General features: G+C 42.2%; 2 protein-coding genes across 17 annotated transcripts in view; one reads left to right on the forward strand and one right to left on the reverse strand.

The window, feature by feature from the left end:
- Positions 1-7964, reverse strand: CCT5 (chaperonin containing TCP1 subunit 5). Its single transcript, XM_021538425.3, has 11 exons — positions 7818-7964; positions 6816-6876; positions 6557-6721; positions 5861-6059; positions 4923-5115; positions 3887-4036; positions 3471-3590; positions 2879-3064; positions 1768-1905; positions 1210-1390; positions 1-279 (listed from the first exon to the last, which is right to left on the reverse strand). Exons 1-11 carry the CDS (start codon positions 7920-7922, stop codon positions 152-154), a joined length of 1626 nt encoding a protein of 541 aa, XP_021394100.1. The 5' UTR covers positions 7923-7964; the 3' UTR covers positions 1-151.
- Positions 7391-13213, forward strand: part of ATPSCKMT (ATP synthase c subunit lysine N-methyltransferase) — a 21658-nt gene continuing 15835 nt past the window's right edge. For 4 of the 16 annotated variants that reach the window (XR_014953376.1, XR_014953377.1, XR_014953378.1 and 1 more), the window contains exons 1-3: positions 8319-8940; positions 10851-10988; positions 11724-11774. Coding sequence is in view for 13 of the 16 variants with exons in the window: in XM_085573610.1 (XP_085429736.1) it covers positions 8638-8940; positions 10851-10988; positions 11724-11774 (492 nt within the window). In the remaining 3 variants the exon portion in view is untranslated. Of the gene's footprint in view, positions 7650-8168; positions 8941-10850; positions 10989-11723; positions 11775-12928; positions 13026-13213 lie in introns of those variants that run through there. The other 12 variants (XM_085573614.1, XM_085573619.1, XM_031503974.3 and 9 more) reach the window with 8 other exon arrangements.

The raw sequence follows: 13213 nt of genomic DNA on the forward strand, positions 1-13213 counted from the left end.
TCACCAGTGCTAAATTGTTTTATTTCCAACAACTAGCCATTACAGTATGTGAAACAAAAAGTGTCCAGAATAAATAGCTGAAGATGAAGCATCAGAATACTACCGTCTTCGCTACTGCAGTGGCCCCTTAATGTTTCCTGCTTTTCAACCTTCACTCTTCAGATTCTCCAGGCCTACGGATATCATCAATCTTCAGGATCATTCTAACAACCTGAGTTGCCAGAGAGATCTGCTGTTTCTTACCAATCAGAGTTTCTATAACATGCTGCTGCTTCATATCTGCCAAAAGGAAGCAGAAAAATTAGACATCCTCATGAAATCTAGATATAACACTTCACCTACAAGTGTTAGTAATTAGTAATAGTAAATTCCACATAATTTCAAAGAACATTTTGAAATTACAGGTCTTGGCCACTATGGTTTGCAAACATAATTTGTACAAAATAATTTTACATCTGGGTTTTTACCAAAGATTCTAGGACATTAAGATACAACTCTCTTCCCAACTAGGTTGTGCTTTTCAAGAAGTAATGCAGAATGCTGAAAAGCTAAATTTCCATACACATATATTAAAAGCACCCTAAAGGCTGAGCAAATGCTAAAGAAGTGAAAAGTCAAATGCCATCAAACAGGAACACCTAATCAAAGAAAAGTTATGAATTCACAAATTACAGTTTACTACATTCTTTTCTCAAAAAAACAACGTAAGAAGGTGAAAAGTGTAGATCCAGTTGAGAATAAGGTTTTATACACTGCCTTCTTAGTCTTCATGTATTTGCTCCCGGCTTATATATGCTGACATATTTGTGTGTACATAATTGTCTACAAATAATTCCAGGCTTTTGTTTACTCCTTCACAAGCTGTTTCTCAAAACAAATGTTTTTTATGACTGCAGTGTAACCTGGATCACTAAAACTGCAGTATTTAAATCACAGCTTGCTCACCTCATTGTAAGAACAGCCTTCTTTCCTGTACCATCAGTCAACATCTTCAGTTAATCTCGCCACCAGAGGTTTTGAGACAATTATACATTTTCCTCCTGGTAGACATACATATACTCTCCAAGCACATTTCCATTTATTATGGCAAGGCACAAGAGTTAGAATAAACCAAGTGATGCACAGGTTTAAAAAAAACACAGTGAGCATTTTGAGCTTTTGAGAAAGAAAAGCTTTTATGCTCCTCCTCCTCTACGTTGCAGTTCTTACCATTTGTTCCTTTCTGCAAACAGTCAATGCCCAGAGCAGGATTATTTTCTTTCACCTGCCTTGCCCGCACTTCAGTCATTGTCTGTATTGGATTCATACCACTGTTCTCCGAGAGGGCCATGGGAATTACCTCCAGGGCGTCTGCAAAAGCTCTCACAGCATACTGTTCCAAAGATGGGCACTAGAGGAAAAGAAATTAAAATTCATAAGCTATTAAACTCCAGTGTTAATAAAAGCAGATTTTCATACTAGATATAAAATACATAAACACAACAAACAGATTTTATTTGGAATATAACAACTAAACAAATACCTCTGAATGATAACAACTTGAAAATTAAAAAAAAATTTAACTGCTCCTAGAACAGAAGGCAAAAAAAGTACTGGTAATGACTTTTTACAGAGACAGGAAGGCTAGCTTCCAACACTGGTTATCAGGGAATGTCGAAAAGCACGTTATGGAACTTTCTGAAAAATCTTTGAAGTTCTTCTGGAATCTCTTAAGGCAGGCTCAATCCTTCACACATTAAAACAAAATCTTAACTGTTCCTTTCTTACCTTATCTGCTGCCTCACTGACCGCCAAGGCACAAGATATTTCAGCTGCGCCACCACCGTACACAATACGATTGTCACGAACGAGATTCCGGATTACACACAAAGCATCGTGAAGAGAGCGCTTTGCTTCCTCGATGATCTGGAATTACAGAACAGTGTGTGTTTGACAATACACACATCTGAAGGCTGTGGAAACTGCAATAAACTAAGATTTTTTCATGGCTCCAATGCAGCTTTACTATTGCTATGTTATACTACTTAGAAATAGAGAATATTAGACATCTAGTGGCAAAGAATAAAAATATGCACAAAAATACACCATTATTTGTTAAACCTGTAATTTGAAATAACAAAAACTTACATGAAAAGGTTCTCAATCTTGCATATTTACAAGACACAAAACACTGAACTTTAAATGCAAACATTGTCAGACTGCAGTTTCTATCCACTTCTCACTTGATGTAGGAGATTTAACAAAAATGCCAACCTTTAAAGCAGTATTTCCGCTTTCTTAGAAGAAAATTTCAGACTACAGTATGCTCTTTTTTTCCAAAGGTTTTTCATTTAAAGTAGGACTTGACCTATAGTAAATATAATTTAACACTAACAGAGCAACCAAAATCCAGTTTAAGTACATAAGCATTTAAAGTGGTCTCAATTTGAGGGGACTGGGGGATATAGGGTGTTGGGATATACAGTTTGCAGTAGTTTGGGGTTTTTATTTAAGATTATCTTAACTGGACTAAATCAGAAGTGATACAACTAGGTCTACAATAAAACCAAATCCGTCAAAGATGCTAATATATCTTTACTCATAAAAGTGACCCTCTCATGAGGAAAAAAAATTTAAGACCATCCACAGGTAAAAGCATTTCTGTATTTATGCACTATATGGTCTAACAGAGAAAAAAGTAAAGTTTTAGTTCAGAACCATAGGATGCAAATCTAACAAGTTACTTCTGACACACAGTCCTGACTGCCTACAAGCCTTACCACCCCTCTTCTATTTGCCCACACTTCAAGGAAAATGTAGACAAAGTCAAGAGGAGTACTAATACGCTTTACAAAGAAACTACATATTCTGCAACTATGTATCGAAGCAAGCATCTCACCATTTTATTTCCTCCTCTAATGAAGATGGTGACAGCTCTGGAATTCTGACACTGTTCAATGAGAAGCATTCTGTCCTTGGTTGTTCCGAAGGAGATCTCTCGGACGACGCCCGCGAAGCCCAGTTTCTCTGCCGTGAGCTCGCAGAAGCGAGGCACGATGCGCCCTCCCGTCGCAATGGCGATTAGCTGAAGTTAAACAGCCATGAGTCACTTTAAGAGGATTTTTCCATGGTGCTTTTCAGAACATAAAACTAGCGGAAAAGCATCTGTCAAATGCCTACTCCAAAAGGTTATCTTTGCATCACTTCGAAGTACTTCAGCCAATGTTTTGTTTCTGCCAACAGCAGGACTAAAACAGAAACCTTCCTAGACACCTAAAATTTTTATTAAGTAATATACTTAATATGCTCCAATTATAAACCCTAATCCCCTCCATGGTAGGTTTTTCTCTCAAATCCTCAATGATTTTTCTCCAAATCCCACCCATATACACAATTACACAGTGATACTCAGAAAGCCTGAACTTTTACCTGGTACAGCCTATTACTTCATAAATGCTTTAACAACTGGCACAAAGCCCAGTTTTACTTACTTCTATTTCAGGTCCACCAACCCAACGAACAGCAGGCAGCTCATTCTGGAGCAGCAAGTGATTTGCCTCATCATCAAAACCCCACTGGCAAATGGCAAGGTTCGCACCAGTGTCTTTTATCTAAAAGCAACACAAATCATCAACCTTCACTCTTCATGGTTTTAATTCTCCCAACTTTCTCAAAAGACAATTCTCAAGAATAATCCTCTGGCACACACAGATCAAAATATATTTTTAACCAAGCTGGTATCTCTTTCTTACATTACATTATCTTTGATTCCCAGCATTACAACTGCTTGTATGTTGCTTCCCACCATGATTAGCAGCTCATTTACAGGAACAAATCAATGCACTATGCTGTTTTTTTCCTAAAGGTTATGAAAGACAAAGAAATCAGAAACAATCCCAAAGGCTACCTGCTTCACCATCTCTTCAAACTTCTCTTTTTCATATTTCTGCAGTGCCTTGTAATCATCCACAGATGTGACATCAAGCTTATGTTTGGTTTTAGGCTTAGGTGGTTCAAATGGACAAGTAAGGATTGCAATTTTAGCATCTTTTAGCTCCTGGGCAAATTAAAAAAAAAATTTTTTTTTACTTCATTAACATCTCTTTCTTGTATTTGCAAAACATACACATGTATCTCTATAAACACAAACATATGAACAAATGTGAAGATCATTTGACTTATTCTAAAATTAACTAAGTATAACTAAATAATTCTGTCAATAGTCTCAATAAACCACTTAGAACAAATTCCATAGCTCCAAGACACTGTTTAAGCCCTTAACAATCTTTACCAGTCATGCCTTTTTATGGTTTAATGTTTAAAAAACAAAAGAAAAATTCAGTTAAACCATCCCTATCCACTGTGACCACTGAGAACACTACTGGTCTTTGTAACAACTTTTCAACTATTACACGACTGTTATTTTCCACTAGTCTTCCTTTCTACAGGATAAACACTGTTACCTGCTAGGTAAGTATTTTAGAAATGTAGAAGTTTTCTTGAAGTACACTGCCCAAAGACTTGGAGAACTTACCTACACCAAACATAAAACAAGGACAGTTTCTGGGATGTTCCAAACAGGACAACATGGCAGTTCACAAAGATTAAGAATCTTAACACTGCATTGCACTAAGCATATTAAGCATATCACACACCAGCAATAATTATTTCTATATAACACAGAATCCTGCATCTGTCCTCACTTAGCAGTACAGTAATTCCTCTCTTCCACCACACCTTCTCAATATTGTTGTAAATTCTAACTTGATCTCTTCCAATATGAAGAATTTCATGCTCCTTGCCCCTTCCTCTGCTGATATATGGTGAAAAGCCAAGACTGTGTAAACACTTAATAAATGCTAGGGTGACATTTGAGGTAGGCTAGACACTCAAATTTATTTAAGTCATTACACACAAGAGCCACACACAATGTCAGCACTTACTTTAGGCATCTGTGGATGACTGAAATCTTTATCCACAATCACTCCTTTAACCAACTGTGTATCTTCCAGTCTACCACCCACTTTGCCTTGCACTTTGATCAGCTCAAAATCAACATCTTTACGTTCCATGTCTGCTACTGTCAGTACAGCATTCACCGCAATCTCTGCCATTTGCCTGTGACAGCGGTTCACTCTAGGTTTGAAGAAAATACAGTCATGTTGTACTCCATTTCCACCATTTGGAAGAAAAAGGTGATTCCATCAATAGATGTTAAACAGCAAGAAGTACCACTACAGCAATCAACTTCTGCACACAATATTAAAAGAGGGGCTCCTGCTTGTTTGTTCACAGAAACAGAGCGTGCTGGCTATGTCAGAAAACCGAACACACAGCGTGGTTGGTGTGAGGAACCTTTGCCAATGGAGTCTCAATAGAGATTTGGAAAAAGTCAGGAGAACTAAATGACTAAAAAACATTCAAGAAACAGAAACCATGTGTAAAACAACTCTGCAAGGGAAGCCCTTCCAGTGCCTAAATTTATGAACTACACAGGAACCCATAAAGGAAAATGAACTTTTGGAACCATCTTAAGTGAATTTTTTTTAGTGGAAAAAAAACCCCTAAGATGACATGTTGTTATTTTTAACAGATTCAGATTACTTTTGGAACCCGCTATGATGCAGAAACCTGGAACTAACAGGTTAGAATGAAAATGATGCTGCAGCTATTTAATTTCATGGAAATGACCCTTTGGAGATGAAGGAGTCACAATTTCTTATCCGGGGACAGGAGTCCATGGAGGAATTAGCTAAACCAAAACACAGAAGAGCCTTCAGCAGCACTCCAATAACACAAACACCAGGATTTCTCCTTTCCATGCAGAGGGTTTTCAATGGAAGGGTAAATATTCATTCAATATTCAGGTTTTGTGACTTACACTTTAGAGCCCAGAGTTGTCTTTGCTGTCTGGATCAGAGGCTCAATGTTCTGTGGATCAACTGGGAAGCTGTCACTGATTTTGTCTAGATGCTCAATAGCAATGCGTGCTGCCTGCTCATAACCATCTGCTATTCTGATGGGGTGAATGCCTCGGTCTAGCAACTGCTCAGCCTGTTCCAGTAATGCCCCAGCCAGAACTATAAAAAAAAAAAAAAAGTTTTATTCTTGATTGGAGCATAATTTTAAGTATATTAACAACCGATTAAAAACCATATATTCTGTTTTTTCTGCAGTATTTTAAGAGTTCAAGGTTTCCTAAATAACAAAAAAACCACAAAAACCTCTACTTGCTCTGCTTAGCAAGAGAACCACATTATGTTAAGACCAAAATGAAGCACAGGCATCAAGGCAAGACAAGGAGACTACATAAGAAAAATATGCAAAACAATTCTTTGAAAGTATCAAAGGGGCTCTCAGCACTACCTTAAAATGGAACCAGACTTCAAAAAAATACAAAAGATTCTTCCCAATTAGAAGACTTCTCATACAAGAACTGACAGGAATACTGCAACAATAAATACTCCAAAGAAGTGCTACAGAAAAGCTACTGCTATTTCTCACAATTTTTTAAAATAGCTGAAGCAACTTGATTTTAAACTTGAAAAGGGAAGCTAAATTTAAAACGCTCTCTTACCAACGACTCCAGTAGTTCCATCCCCAATCTCATCATCTTGAGATTTAGCCAGCTCCACCATAAGTTTGGCTATCTGGTGATCCACATCCATCATATTCAGGATTGTAGCACCATCATTTGTCACAGTCACCTCACCATCCTTGTCCACCATCATTTTATCCAAGCCTAAAAAACATATGTTCAAAGGATTAAGGAAAATTTTGAAAATTCCCCCACAACAATTATTAAAAGAGAAATACTAAAAGTTTTTCATTGTTACCATTGGGCCCAAGGGACGTTCTCAGAGTACTTGCTACAGCCTTTGCTGCCATTATGTGAGACTGTAAAACATAGCATAACAAAGACAGAAGTTAAATCATTACCACGCATTCCAGGAAAACACAGCGAGTAGTGCAAATGTTGTAATTTAACTGACAACAACTATTGCTTGTATTGCTTGTGCTGGCTCTGCTAAAGCACGCAAAAGCAGAGCACCCAAATGACAGCCCTAACGCTCAAAGCAGGGAGCAACAGAGGGCGGCAACGCTAAAAAGAGAAGGCAGTGCAATTTTACCCATCATAGAATCATCACAGAATGGTTTTGCTTGGAAGGGACTTTGAAGACCATCCAGGTCCCACCGCCTGTCAGAGGCAGAACACCTTCCACTAGACCAGATTGCTCAGTGCCCCATACAACCTTCCCCTGAACACTTCCAGGAATGGGGCATCCACCACCTCTCTCTTCCAGTGTCCACTCCCTTCTTCCGTCGGGATTTAGACCACCCGCACTCAGCCCCAGCCTTTCTTCGACAGCCGAGCTTCAGGAGGCGGTCTAAGGGAGGGGGCGTGGGGAGCTGGGCAGGAGCACGGGAAGGCCGCGGTGCCCCACGGGGTGCCGGCCCCACGGCCCGCAGCTCGGGGGCGGACCCACGCCGTGCCGCGGGTCCCCAGCCCCGGGGCGATGCTTTCTCTCTTCCTCCACCCCTCCCCCGCTTACGGGCCCAGTCCAGGCTCCATCCGCCCTGCGCCTCGGGCGGGGCTGGCGCCGAGCGCGGCAGCGCCTCGCCCCAGGGGCTCCATCCTCCCGCTGCTCGCAGCAGCACGGCACGGCACGGTACGGTACAGCACGGTACAGCACGGTACGGTACGGTACGGTACGGTACGGCACGGCACGGCACGGTATGGTACGGTACACCACAGCATGGCACAGCATGGCGCGGCGCGGCGCGGCCTAACCAGCGCGGGCCCGCGGGCGGCCCCGGCAGCCGCCCCGCTCGCTCACCTTGAGCGCCTCCAAGCCCATGAGGCGCGTCTTGCGCTCTTGGTCCTTCAGGATGAGGAAGGGCCGCCCATACTCGTCAAACGCCAGAGTCCCCATGGCCGACATGGCTGCTCCGCCAGCTCCGACCGCCGCCGCCCGCGCGCGCGCACTTCCCAGGAGCCGCCGCGCCCGCCGCGCGCCGCCCCGCGCCTGCGCGAACGCTGCGCCTCGCCGAATGCCGCGGGCGGGAGCTTTGGGGCGCCGCCAGCCGAGCCTTCTGGAAGCCGCCGGCGCCGGGGGAGGAGCGCGGCTCGCGGGCGGGGAGGGAAGGGGGGAGGATGTGCCGAGTGGGGCGGAGTACGGGCGCCGGGTGACGTGAGGGCGGAGGAGGGAAGGCAGACGGACGGTGGAAAAGCGTGCGCGGCGCTTCTCTCCGGGGTGCCTTCGGAAAGGTTTCGGCCCCGCACCCCTTCGCAGTGAAGTGGTGCTGCCCTTCCCGGTAGCGGTGCGGGCCGGGCGTGAGGCTGGGGTGTTCGCTGTCGAGGCGGGGTGTGGCTGTGTCCTAGGGAAGCGTTGCCCCGCACGGGAGGAGCAGTGACTCCGGCGCTGTCCCGGCGGCAGGACGGTCCCTGCCTGCCCGCCCTGGAGCTGTCCGGGGCGATCCCTGCCTGCCCGCCCGCCTGTGGGGGCCCGGCGTTTAAATGGGAACCGCGTTCCTGCCCTCTCGTGCCTCAGCTTTTCAGACGCTGTAGCGTTTCCTTGGGGTTGGCTGAAGTGTAGGGTGGTTTTTTCCATCTCTTTACGCGGTAGCTCTTTGCTACAAGACGCTGATTTGTCTGAAATGAGCGAACACGCTGTCTGTCCGTCCGCAGGAGGGATGTCCCGGGCGCTGGCGAAGGAGGTCCCGCAGGAGGAGGGCGAGGGCGGCTCCCGCAGGAGCAGCTGGGGGCTGCTGGCCGCGGCCGGTCTGGGAGGGACCCTGGTGGCCCTCTATGCTGTAGCCACCCCCTTCGTGACCCCGGCCCTGAGGAAGGTGTGCCTGCCCTTCGTTCCTGCCACCGCCGCTCAGATCCAGAACGTGCTGAGGATGTTGGAAAACAGAAGTGGCTCCCTAGTTGACATTGGTAGCGGAGATGGCCGTATTGTAAGTTATGGATGTTGCCTCTTAAAAAAATGCCGAAGTGCTGGAGCTGCGTTTTCTCACACTTAAAAATGTCTTGTCTTTGGCAGCCACTGGTTGTCTCTGAGTCTCACGGAAAGTATCAAATCTGAGAAAGGTTTACATTCAGTTTTGATGAGTAATAAATCGTTTTGCTGCAGTCTTACCTGTAGCTTGACAAAGGTAGTGGACAAAATGTCATCGTGTCGACTGGAGGGAATCACAGTGCATTCATTTGACAAGAAGCTATCAGAGTCTTGGTGCTGATTGACAAAGAGCTGTGATTCCACAAAGGTGTGTAGCTGCAGCAAGTGAAGCTGTGAGATGTTTAATGTATAAAGGTGATAGAAGTGTAAAAAGAAATGGGCAATGAGCGATGGATTATAAAAATAAAAATCCTGATATCGTTAGAACTGTAGTCTTCAAACCTTTGTGGACTGCTGGCTTCCCCACTTCCAAATCCATGTGGTGAAACTAGAATAAACACCAAGAGAAATTGTGAGAATCATGAAAGAAAAAGTGATTCTGCGTTTCCAGGGTATTGCTTGAGCCCCAGTTTGTGAAATATGATGAGGATATACTGGCAAATTGTGTTTTGGTTTTTCTTTTGTTGCTATGACATTTTGTGTCATTTGTAACTAACTTGTGTCATGTGTGTCATTTGCTGGACGTTTTGTTTTTTTGTAACTATCTGCTTCAAGTCAGATTTGCCAACAGGGTGGTAGTTTTTGATGCAAACACATGAGTTCTTGAATGCTACCTTTGTCCTTGTTTTATGTGAATGAGTCAACTGTTTGTCCACCTAAGAAAAAAATTGATTTGGAACCCCATGTCTGTGAAGATTGCTTGAATTGTGCCTGGGTATGAAAAAGACCAAAAAACTTAGGCATGAGATAACTGAAGTTTCTGATGCCTTTCTGGCTGCTGACTCTCATCAGAGGTATTTAATTTTAATAGGCACTGTGTCATTGATTCTGATATGTAGGTGTCCAAATGGAAACTGAAGACTATTTGGAAAGCCAGGTGAATGCTTGGTGCTTCCTTGATGCATCTTTCCTGACAAAGCCTGTTCAAATGCTTTTAATTATTTAGCACTTACTCAGGTGGATAAATATGAAGATATTTACCACACTTCCAAGTCTGGTAAAAATGTCAGATTCTTTTGGTGAATTTTCAAGTGCTCTGTGTGTGATGGAAGATTAATTATTTTGACAGTGTGAAATACATGGTCTAGGTAAAGCTGTTTGAGAAGTTCTGTTAAGAAATGTGTGCTTTCTGAATTCACCTTGCTTGTTTTGTAATTGATAGTTCATCAGGTGATTGCTGATTAGAAGTTTGCTCTAGTCTTTTAAATTATGTCTTAAACCTTTATTCTAGAAATCAGTGCATTTTTTGATTTTTTTTTCCAGTGTAGATTAAGATTGCTTTCACACTCTTTCTATTAGTATGTCATTTTAGCTCTGATGGAGGAGCTGCTCAAGTGCCTATCCCTCACTGCTTTTCAAATAAGTGGTCTAATTTTGAGTGTTTTTGCTTGTGAGTTTCACTGTTCTCTCTGTGATCAATGTTGGTTCTCTCTAATTCCAAGACACTGTAATGAATGTGTTAAATTAAACTTTTATATGGATCATAGATGTATTGCAAGCTCACAGCTTTGCTCTGTGAATATTTGTTTTCATTTTGTTTGCCTAACTATATTTCAGTTGGACTAGTAATAATAGCAAAAAGTAGTTTTGAGTTTTTGTTCACTATACAGCTGATGTGTTGGGCATTAAACCCAGGGTGACTTAGGAAAGTGCTTTCCTTTGATTTATATTTTAAATGAAACTCTGAGCTTCTCTTTAGGTGAATTGATTTTTATGTTTCAAAATGAAGATTTATTTTCTTCCTTGAAGGTGATAGCAGCTGCAAAAAAGGGATTCCAGGCTGTTGGTTATGAATTGAATCCCTGGCTAGTCTGGTACTCCAGATATCGTGCCTGGAGAGATGGAGTACATCAGAACACCAAATTTCATATTTCAGACTTATGGAAGGTGGGTGGTGAATTATATAAGAATGGATCTGGGATGATTGAGAGATTTATAAGTTTGGAAATACTTTCCTGAAAAAGCTGAAATGCTGTCTGACTTCAATATGCTGTACTGGACTTTGAGCAAAGTACTTGTGCTGGGAATCTGGTTTCTTTGGGCTCAGTATGCTGTTCTGCTGCTTTTGTGCTTTATTCAAGTGCTTCCTTTATCAGTAGCAGTTCCTTGAGCAATCCTGCACCTGATGAATTATGTGGGAGGGTTTTTTTTTTGGGCTGTGGAGGTTTGTGTTCAGAGAGAAACATAAGAAAACTTCATGGCACTGAGTGGAAGAACTTTATCATTACAATGCCTAGGAAATTTTTGTAGCCAGCTGACATTTAAAAGAAGAAGGGGCAAACTTAAAGCATACATGATTTTATCATATACAGGAGTTGTGAAAATAACCCTTTTGTTATTAGTAAAGTCATGTAGGTATTTTGTAAATGAATGCTTTCTGTGCTTCTAGAATTGCTATTCCATATTCTTGGCCAGACAGTAGAAGTTTTTTGCTGTTTGGCAGTATAAAGTTTTCTTTATGTGGAAATTCTTGTGATGAAAAGTTGGTAAGGGATCTCCTTACATATTTTTGATCTAAATCCCTGTTGAAAGAAGTGCAGCTAGAGGAATTAGGAGAAAAGGATGATGAAAATTTCTCTAAGTGCCATTTTCAATAAGTTTTGTTCTCAATTTTTATTTTAGGTTTCTTTTTCCCATTATAGAAATGTTGTTGTTTTTGGAGTACCTCAAATGGTAAGCTTGCTATTTTTTTTTCTTTATTACTGTATTTTATTTATTATACTGTTAAATTATTGTTACAATGTTTATTTATTTTAATGCCAAGGCATTCAGTGTTAATACATTAATCTGCAAAATGAATCAAGCTACAGATAGTCAAAGGTAGTCAGTAATAATTGTAGAATATTAAGGGTTGGAAGGGACCTTAAACATCAAGTCCCAACCCCCCTGTGCATGGGATACCTCCCACTAGACCAGGTTGCTCAAGGCCTTATCCAGCCTGGCTTTGAGCGCTGCCAGGGTTGGGACATCCAGTTCCTGGGCAACCTGTTCCAGTGTCTTACCACTCTCACAGTAAAGAATTTCTTCCTAATGTTTAACCTAAATTTCCCCTTTCAGTTTTTTTTTTTCCATTCTCCATTGTCCTATCCTGATGAAGCAACCCTCTCCAGCTTCATCAGGAGATTTCTCCCTGTAGGCTCCCTTCTGACACTGGAAGGTTGCTATGAGGTCTGCATGCAACCTTCTCTTCTCTAGTTCCAGCTCCTCTGCCATGAGCAGGGACACTTGACTAGACCAGGTTCCTCAGAGCTCCATCCAACCTTATTTGAACAATTCCATGTCTGGGGCATCCACAGCTTCTCTGGGCAACCTGTTCTATTACCTCACCACCCTCATGTGAAGAATTTCTTCCTAATACCAATCAAAACCTACTCTCCTTCAGTCTGAATCTCTTCCCCCTTGTCCGTTACTTCCTGTGCCTGTAGATGGTCCCTCTCCATCTTGTAGGCTCCCTTCAGGTACTGGGAGGTTGCAGTTAGGTTCCCCTGAAGCCGTCTCTTTTCCAGGCTGAACAAACCCAATCCTGTCATCCTGTGCTTCCGTATTGCTTGTTCCTTTGCTAAGGCAGGTGTGAGATGAAATAAGAGAAGAACTTTATGTGATGCCGCACCATACAGCATACACTGAAAACATTTCTGCAGCAGTAACGGGAAATGTAATAAATCTTCCTATTATATGCTTGTTTGTTTTTTCAACGGCACCAGAAGTAAATCTCTACTTCAGATTCCAATTGTAACCCGTATTGGAAACTGAAGTGCGTATGGGTGGGATTTAGTGAGCACCGGGATGTTCTCATGCTGTCAGCCCTGCGTGCTCTCTTGCTTGAGTTCCAGCAGGGGGCACTGGAAACGTTTGGATTTGCGGTCAGGAGTTCTGCCGTTGCTGTCTGAGTAAACTAAGAGTAAACAAATGCCCTGGGAAAATGTGAGTAAACTCAGCAGAAATACTGAAATAACTTTTGAATGTAATAAAGTGGCACACATTAGCTGTGATAGAAAGGGTAGCTATAGGGTTCAGGATAATTTTTGTAGATCCAGTAAATACTAGGTCAAATTCAGCAAAGTACTGTCATAAATGCATCTGATGCAAACATATGAACCTCTATGTTTTCT

This window comes from Lonchura striata, chromosome 2 (assembly GCF_050655825.1).
Source record: "Lonchura striata isolate lonStrDom1 chromosome 2, ASM5065582v1, whole genome shotgun sequence".
Classification (NCBI taxonomy): Eukaryota; Metazoa; Chordata; class Aves; order Passeriformes; family Estrildidae; genus Lonchura; species Lonchura striata.